At 40.1% G+C, this 9,941-nt stretch overlaps 1 protein-coding gene across 3 annotated transcripts in view; it reads right to left on the minus strand.

Moving 5' to 3' along the window:
- CFAP69 (cilia and flagella associated protein 69) overlaps positions 1-9,941 on the minus strand; it is a 67,013-nt gene extending 57,072 nt beyond the window's left edge. For all 3 annotated transcript variants that reach the window (XM_007982238.3, XM_038004586.2, XM_007982237.3), the window contains exon 1: positions 9,571-9,941. In XM_007982238.3, the coding sequence (XP_007980429.3) occupies positions 9,571-9,690 (120 nt within the window). In that variant the 5' untranslated portion in view covers positions 9,691-9,941. The remainder of the gene's footprint in view (positions 1-9,570) is intronic.

Raw genomic sequence — 9,941 nt, forward strand, 5'->3', positions numbered from 1 at the left:
ACTTGTATACACATTACACTAAGTTTGCCTATGCAGATACATGGTAAGAGCAGCTTCTAAACTACAGGTAGGATATTGCTTTTCTCAACTAGGTATCCCCTTATCTCAGTTAGTACCAGCATTCTTCCAGTCATCCACATTTAAAAAAACAGGAACTTCCAAGTTCTACAGATTTTACATGTTAAATATTTCTTGAGTCCATTCCATCTTACTGATTTATTCAGTTCTTAGCTCTTACTTAATTTCAGGGGGTTCCTGCTGTTCTCCCTGACTCCACTCTTGTACCCTTCGACACCATCCTCTATTCTACCATCAGAACAATAAAACTCAAATCTGAACATGACCCATCTAAACTATTTAATGACTCACCATTAATGCCTCTCACATCTCCTCTGTTTTCACTCATGTTGCTACATTCCTATTCCTCTCCTTGGTTAATTCCCACAGGTCCTTCAAGACGAAGCTCAGGTATTACCTTCCCAAAGGATGAAAAAGGCTAGAAAAATGCTGTGCTCTCATAGCACCCTAAGTTTATATCCATTAAAATTACCATTGCATTGTTCTGAAAGGGTCTACATGTTCGTTCCCCAATACTCCCTGTCCCAAAGTTCTCTTAAGAGCAAAAATTTTTGCTTTCAGGCACTCCCAGAATCCAACACTGGGCCTGACATATAATATTGTTAGTTGCTTAATAAATACTTGGAAAATGCAACCAAGAAGAGGCTATATTATAATAAAGTTATTCATTGGTAAACAGGGAAGGAAATGGGTACTATCATCCAAAGTTTAAGTAGTAAACCCCGAGCACCCAAAGCAATCCTGAGCAAAATGAAAAGAGCTGGAGGCACCACACTACCTGACTTCAAAATATATTGCAAAACTATAGTAATCAACACAGCATGGTACTGGCATAAAACCAGACACATAGGCTAACGGAAAAGAACAGAGAACCCAGAAATAAGTCCCTGCATTCATAGCCAAATCATTTTCGACAAAGGTACCAAGAACATACAGTGGGGAAAGAACAGTTTCTTCAATAAATGGTGTTGGGAAAACTGGATAGACATATGCAGAAGCATGAAAGTAGACTCCTATGTCTCACCAAACAAAAAAATCAAATCAAAATGGATTAAAGACTTAAATATAAGACCCTAAACTATGAAGTCACTGGAATAAAACATTGGGGAAACACTTTAGGACGCTGGTCTGGGCACAGGTTTTTCTGGGTAGGATCTCAAAAACGCAGGCCACAAAAGCAAAAATAGACAAATAGGATTACACTAAGCTAAAAAGTGTACCCACAGGAAAGAAAACAGTTAACAGAGTGAAGAGACAACCTAAAATATGGGAGAAAATATTTGCAATCTAGCCATCTGACAAGGGATTAATAACAAGAATATACAAGGAACATAAACAACTCAATAGCAAAACAAGGCTGGCCGTGGTGGCTCATGCCTGTAATCCCAGCACCTTGGGAGGCAGAGGCAGATGGATCACCTGAGGTCAGGAGTTCGAGACCAGCCTAGCAAACATGGTGAAACCCTGTCTCTACTAAAAATACAAAAAAAATTAGCCGGGTGTGATGGCGGGCACCTGTAATCCCAGATACTCGGGAGGCTGAGGCAGAAGAATTGCCTGAACCTGGGAGGTGGAGGTTGAAGTGAGCCAAGATCGCACCACTGCACTCCAGCCTGGGTGACAGAGTGAGACTCCGTCTCAAAAAACAAACAAACAAAAAATTACAAATAGCAAAACAAAATAAAAAACCCCAACAACAACAAAAAAGAAATGATCCGATCAAAGGTAAAGTATGATGATACAGAGATCTACAAATTCTAAGTGTGGTTTTGACTATATTTATCTTGGGGGTTAATGCCTTGCTACCTGACATTTTATTCTTCATTCAGTGTTATGTCACAGTGCTTACCCCCATTACAGGAGTTAAGCTCTCCCAGTTTCCTTTGTATCCTCTGTCCTACTTTCATGCTTACTTCTAGTTTAAAATAAATGTTTGAAAAGATGATGTAATGATGATATAAAAGATATACAAAAGGGAAAAAATCCTACTTATTCCTATCATGTAGTAAATGACATCTATTTTTATTTTTATATATTTTGTTTTTCCTTACATGCATAAGTATTTCACATAATTTCACTTAGTTAATACCATGGCAGCTTCTGAGTTTTAAATCTGCAATACATACTTTTCCATACTTCTACATAATCATTATTACATTATCTTAGTTTTAGTATTTCCTTGCCCTTAAAAATTACAAATTCATATATTCTGATCTCAAGACATTTCTCTCAAAAACAATTAAAAAAAATTAATCCTAACCGAGATGTCATGGCATCAAAAACAATTTGTAATGAAACATGCTAACTTTAGTCTGTGGAGTAAGTATCTGAATGAGTTCATTTACTCAAAATTATATTGATTTTTATTTATTTTTGACATGGAGTCTTACTCTGTTGCCCAGGCTGGAGTGCAGTGGTGCAATCACAGCTCACTGCATATCTCAACCTCCCTGGGCTCAGGTAATCTTTCTACCTTAGCCTCCTGGGTGGAGGAGCTGGGACTGCAGAGGCACATCACCCCACACTTCGCTAATTTTTGTTTTTTTTGTGTAGATATAGAGCGTCGCCATGTTGCCCAGGCTGTTCTGGAATGCCTGGGCTCAAGCCATCTGCCAGCCTCAGCCTCCCAAAGTTTTGAAATTACAGGCATGAGCCAACATGCCCAACCATTTTTACTTTTAAAAATAATTTTAAAAAGGATTTACTAAATACTAATCTACACCTGGTCTTATGTTACCATTAAAAATTGTTAAATATTACTGTTAAATAGTTAAATTTACTGTTACCAAAAATTTTGGTAAATAGACTTCTGCCTTTTAAGATTTGGGGATTTGGCAGTGATATCCACCACTACACCTCAGCTGTCTTTTTTCTTTTCCTCCTACACTCTCAAATTATACACACACACACACACACACACACACACACAGTGGGTTTTTCTTTTCTGGTTTTCTTAAATATTTGCTTAGAGGGTTAGACTAGGATATTGGAATGAAATGTCAATGCAGGTTTTTTTGTTTTTGTTTTTGTTTTTGTTTTTTTAAGACTAATCAAGGGAAGTAGTGGGAATGGAGAAGGAAGAAATCTGTAACTGGTTGTAATCAATTAGCTGTAAACAGCACTGCACTTGGGCCAGCCTAATGCAGGATTTTCTTTCTAATATTTGTGTGTATTTTCATATTTTTTTCTCCAAATGACCAGGTATAATTTTTAAAAGAACAGGGAGTAGTAAAGATTAAAGCCTAGATTCCTCTTAGATTTATCTTGCATTATCCATTTGATGTTACTCTAGGTTTTACCTGCTTGGCAGAATTAAAGATTTCTCTCTCTCCCTCTAGCTTCCCGAGACTTTTCCTCCTTCTATAACTATTTATTAGTAGTTTTTTTTTGTTTGTTTGTTTGTTTTATTTCAGGAATTGTGTGAGGTGTGGGGAATAACAATGTCCTCATCTCATGCAGCTATTGGTCTGGCATGGGATTTTACAGAAGGCTTTGTATGTAACACAAGGATCTTAAAAAGCCATTGAACGGTTTGGGACTGAACATATAAACAAAACTGGTCAGACTACATGTGACAAAATAACTCTGGCCGACAACCTCTGCAGCAGTTGGCTCAGAAAAGTCAGGATTTGTCCAATGACTGCCAGCTTTCCTGGTTTTTGTCCCTCTGTTTCCAACTTAAGACCAACCAGAGAAAGCCAAATATGCCTTCCAATTCAATCACAGAGGATACCCTGCTTCTAGCTAGCCCACCTCCAGGTTTCCCATGTCAGCAACCTACAATTAGAGTAGACGTGAAGTCTCCCCCACACCTTTTTTTTTTTTTTTTTTTTTTTTTGTTCCACTTTAAAGCTTCCCAGGCTGCATTGGAGTCTTTGCCAAAAAGTGATAGTGGCTGACTCCCTCCCTATAGCAACCGCTGAATAAACAGTCTCTGTTTATCGTGGTAGTATTCATTTATTTCCACAATGTTTAACCAGAAGAATTTAATTATGAAAAGATCATCTTGTATGCTGTGTGAGACTGAACTGGAGAAGACTGGGTTGGAGGTAGACTGTAACTTTGGGCCTTGAATAGGTAGCAGTAACTGGTATAGACAACATCAAACGGAATTAAAAACATCTAAAGAGGTAGATTCAGCAAGACCTAATGAGTGACTGGATGCAGTGGGAGAAAGAAGGGAAAAGCTGAAGATAATCCCTGGCTTGAGGAAGTATATAAATGATTTCACTATTTCCTGAGACAGGGAAAGCTGGAGGAAGAGGTTTGTGTTGGGGGTTGGAGATGAGAAAAATTTGGGGCAGAGGTTTCTGAATCATAGGCTTAACATGATAATTGAAGATTTGGGGTAAATGAGATCATACAAGCAGAGAGTAGAAAGAAAACAGAACATACATATGTAAATATCAAAATACTGTCATCTTAAGATGTTTATGGGGAAATTGTAAAAGCATTCACAAAACCTTTTAAGATCAAAAGTTTAATAAATTGCTTTGAAGAAAATTAGACTTACTTCATTCAAATTATAGGATGAACTTATTTCCCACTTTACCCAGGGACATTTCAGAGGGGAGTAACCTGCTCATTTGATACTCAGTTACAGGGAAAGAGACTAACACTTATAGTGGTCCTTTTATATGTCTGGCATTTTTTATCTCAATTAATCTTCAAATCTACCAAGTAAAGGTAGTACTATTATCCCTCTTAATGAAACTGGGGCCCTGGGACCTAACTTGTTAAAGCCACATAGCTATTAATAATAAATCGGCCAGCAGGTCTGTCTGATGTAGAAACTCTGGTTCTTTGTTCCTTAGTTCTCTGTCTGACTCCTCAATGGACAATCAAGGAGTCTCTCTCAATCTCTCTCTCTCTCTCTCGAGATGGGGGTCTCCCTATGTTTGCCTAGGCTGGCTTCGAATTCCTAGGCTCAAGCGATCTTCCTGCTTCAGCCTCTCAAGTAGTTGGCACTATAGACACATGCAACCAACTACACAGGTTATTTCTTGCAAAAACCCTATAAACAAGGCTAGACAATTTTAAGCACACAGTTCATGGAAGTATTAGAGACAGTGACAGGATATGACATCGACTAAAAGATTGTGGAAGTTCTCATAGGTTCTCAGAGGGAAAGCGAATTTGAGCAAGGAAGTTCAGGCATGATACCTATGCCAGTCAACTAATCACTATATAAATTGTTATTCAAAGTGGGAAATGAGGTCCTCCAACTAGCTGCATGAGCATCACCTGGAAACCTGTTAGAAAAGCGGAGTACTGGGGTTCATCTAAGACCGACAGAATCAGAATCCACATTTTAATAAGATCCCCATGTGCTCCATACGCACATTAAAGTTTGAGAAGCACTGCTCTAAAGGGGGTTGGGATTCTTTAGAATGAGGGGAACAACATTAAATAGAAAATAAAGGGTAACCAATTAGATATCTTGTGATTTCAACATACGATTAAGGTGAATTTCACTGCCAATCCCATCACTCTCCAAAGGATGAAGCACTCGTTAAACCACATTACCTCTACCTTCGTGTAGGAAGCCAGACACACATAAACACTGGGATTAATACTAGAAAAACAATCTGAGAACTATCTTCCTATTTGGTAGGTTTTGATACCCAGTGTATTAGTCTGTTTTCACACTGCTATAAATACACACCCGAGGCTGGGTAATTTTAAAAGAAAGAGGTTTAATTGACTCACAGTTCCACCTCGCTAGCGAGGCCTCAGGAAAAACAATCATGGTGGAAGGCAAAGGGGAAGCAAAGACCTTTACAGGTGGCAGGAAAGACAGAGAGAGAGAGCAAAGAGGAAGAGCCCCTTATAAAACCATCAGATCTTGTGAGAACTCACTATCACAAGAACAGCATGGGGGAAATCACACCTATGATCCAGTCACCTCCCACCAGCTCCCTCCCTCAACACCTGGGGATTACAAGTTGAGATGAGATTTGGGTGGGGACACAAAGCCAAACCATATCACCCTGTAAATATCATCTGAATTTATTTAATAATTTAATAAAGCTGTTATGACAAGAGTCATTAAAAATAACAGAAAGTTGCCATTTGTGGGGCACTTGGAATGCATGTGCTGGGCACTGTGCTAAATGCCTTACAAATACTTTAATTCTCACAATAATTCAATGAGGTAGGCATTTCTAAAAATATCTTTTACAGATGAGGAAACAGACACAGAAAGGGCAAGCAATGTGTCCTAAGTTCCTCACAATTAGAAAATGGCCACCAAAATTCTGGTACTATTTTATTGTTTTGAAACTGGAAAAATATGATAAATCACTTTAAAAAAGAAGACGCTGGAATCACTACAGTAGGGATTATCAAAATTTTTATAGAGAGAAAATCTGAAGATAGAATACTTACATAGAATTTGTCTATGAGAAATTCACAACATGGAACAAAAATAACAATTCAAAATCCCAGATTCCTAAACTATTGTTTCCCTATTTACTAATAACTTTACTCATAACCTATATTTACATTTTCCATAATTCCATCAAAAAACATTTCAAAGTTACTAAAGTTAGAAAAATCTAATACTCTAGGAATACCATTTGTAGTAGCTTAGATAGAATTTATAAGAGCTATTGACTTTAACGAAAGTTATTTTTGTGAAAGATGCAGGAAAAAAATACCACTTAATGCAGAAGTAAATCATACACATGGAAAAATCAGCAAAATAACCCATACATTTTACCTGCTGCCTTAGGCAGTAATATTCAAGCCTATTTCCTTAATTACATAAACTAAGGTTAGGGTAACTGAAAGGTTCAATTTAGGTCTGTAATAAAGAAAATGATACAAAACAGCTATCAAAAGCCTAGGTAGCCAAAAACCCTATATAGAAATATAATTTCTATATTAGGAAATCCAGCTGCAACTGAGAAACATCTCTGAAGGGATAAAGTGAGCAGACCAAAATCTGCATTAAAGCAAATAAGATTTCAGGGGCATCCAGTCTCACTCTCACATCCTGGAAGCCAGTGGGTACAATCAGAATTCTAGAGAATCCCTTAGCTTTAAGGCCCAAATAATTTTAGGAGCTCTAGTTCCCTGGATAAAGGATGATGTTGATAACTGCTTGTTTTCAATATATAGGTCACTGTATAAGTTCTCTGTATTATTATATAAGTTTGCTATATATATTATCTCTTTTTTGTTTTGTTTTGTTTTGTTTTTTGAGACGGAGTCTCACTCTCTTGCCAGGCTGGAGTGCAGTGGCGCAGTCTTGGCTCACTTCAACCTCTGCCTCCCATGTTCAAGTGATTCTCCTGCCTCAGCCTCCCCAGTAGTTGGGACTACAGGCGTGCGTTACCCTGCCCATCTAATTTTTGTATTTTTAGTAGAGATTGAGTTTCACCATGTTGGCCAGGATGGTCTTGATCTCCTGACCTCGTGATCCGCCCTCCCCGGCCTCCCAAAGTGCTGAGATTACAGGCGTGAGCCACTGTGCCTGGCCTATATATATTATTTCATTTAATCTTTACAATGGACATGAGTACTATCATTATCTCCATTTGATAGAAAGGTTAAGATACATGCCTTTGGTCACATAGCTGGTAAGTGATTATCTGACAATGAACTGAAGTAGATGTGATACTCTCACCTTTAGCCACTAGGATATACTGTCTCAGAAGCACACACAGGCAGAAGAGAAGTTTGCAAATGTGCAGTGTTTGAAAGAAACTGGAAACAGTTCCGAGGATCTTTCCTAAACTGGCCTAAGGCAGAGGTCTAAAAGGTTATCATTTTATCATTCTAGGGTCTCTAGACTCCCATTCCTTGAGTAAAGAAACTGAGTAACTCAGTTAACTTCTCATGAACTTAGGGTTCTCGTTTGTAAAAACAACCGCAGGCAAAAAACAAGAAGGCTGAGGATCACTAAGATTTCTCCCAGCTTTAAAAAGTTCCTCTTCTAATTCTCCTCAGTACTTAGAAAATGTTACTACTCCTAGAATTAGTTATTAACAAGTCAGAAACATGAATTAATGCAAATTGATTTCTTCTTGGAAGAGAATCCTAGGCCCTGGAAAGAGCCATAGTAATGAAAGAAAAGAAAGAAAATTAAAAAGGGGAGAAAATGCACACACATATACACAAGTATACTTGTTTTATTTGGTATGTTTTGGACTATTTTGGCAATGGCTTTTAAAAAGTAATTCTCCTTTAAAAAAAAAAAAAAAAAAAAAAGCTACTCTTGCTTGCCTTGTAGAGCGTTGCCCAATTTTTCTTGGAGCAAGTAAAGGAAGACTGAGAGCCATCAGTTATCAAATTCACATACTTTTCAGTTTTGCCCGGTGCCTGGGCTGTACTGTTGATCTTTCTTGCAGTCCAGAGAGTGGAGAGCTATTTTTCCTCAAAATTCTCTTCGCCCAGATGGGAATAGGTCAACAAAATGGATTAGGCAAATTCCCCTAACACCTATTTCTCCTCATGCAAAGTGCTGTTGCTCCGCAGGTTACTGCGTAAATGTCAGACCTCAGAGAGCTCAACTCTATTCCCATGGTAGAAGAGGTCCCCAGTCAACTGACCACTCCCAAGGAACTCTACAAGTCTCCAGGATGTGAACGCAAGAGACAGGGTTCCTGACGCAGCCTGAGATTTGAGGAGCCTCAACAGGAATTCCCACAGTGGCCCCACACCATTAGTGTGAGGCCGTACAGGGTTCCTCCAGGAATTCGCAGCTTTTAAGGCACGATCAAGGCTCTCTGGGGGAGCAATGGAATCCTAGTAGGATACAAACAACTTGGGGTTTCTAAACACCTCCGCCTCGAATGGAGATCCAAGGCCCTCAAGTGGAATTTCTCAACAGATCAACTTGCAAGAGTGAATTTTGTATTCATAACAAAAGCAAACCCAAAACCAAATACAGTACAAGCACAATAAAACAAATCAACTCTATTCTCTCCCAGTTTTCTCCGACCCAACCTGTAACAACCAGCTTCCAATTTCAAATTTTAAAAATGCTTAATTTCTAATTTTAACAACGTTTTCCTCCCCTCTGGGTGCAGGCTTTAGTCGCAGCAAATTTAAGCATGGGAAAATTTACACCTATATCAAGAACATCACTCGATAACAGGAATCTACGTATCAAAAAGTTCAGTGCAAACTGATCAGGCCATCAAATCAGATTTTGCTAAGAATGATTCCTTTCCTCCCAGAAGCTCTGTGACCACTTTTCGAAGAAGTGCGGCAAAGCCCCGCTTAGTTTGCTGGGACCCTCCAGGAGGACCACACAGCGCTGGTCCCCGGACAGGATGGTTGACAACAACCAGCCCCTCACAACCGGTGCAGTTCGTAGGGGGTGGGGGATCGGGATTAGCTCTGCGCTTGGAATCTCCATCCCGCGGCTTCCCCCATTTTCACTCCTGTCGCCAATTCCGCCCTTGCCACCCCCAGGTCTGGACCCCGTCTCGAGACCTCATCCCCACCCCCTCCACCTCTGAAAGCCCAGACACCTGCTCATACCTGCGCCTCATCGTCCTCCGTCACCACCCCAACCACCGGGATTTGACTGGAACTGCTAGACTTGTTCCTGAAGCCGGATTCCCAGGCCTTGGCAGTCGCCGCGGCTTCCTCTGTCCACATGGCCGGTAGCGGCGGAGGGGAGAGTTGGGGGATCTTCCTGTCCTACAGCGCGCCTGCAGCCGCTGGGCCCAAAGAGGCCCCGCCACTGAGAAGGGAAGGCAGCCTGAGAGTCGCTAGAGTCGCGAAAGGTCCCAAAATTCCGCCAGGGGTCTAGGCCACCGCCATACAGTCCGCTTAGCGCCGCGGCCGCCCCTCAGCTGTCGCAGGCGTCAGATCTCCGGCCGGTTGTTAACACAAGCCTGCGCGTTGCT

This window comes from Chlorocebus sabaeus, chromosome 21, assembly GCF_047675955.1.
Source record: "Chlorocebus sabaeus isolate Y175 chromosome 21, mChlSab1.0.hap1, whole genome shotgun sequence".
In the NCBI taxonomy this organism is placed as follows: Eukaryota; Metazoa; Chordata; class Mammalia; order Primates; family Cercopithecidae; genus Chlorocebus; species Chlorocebus sabaeus.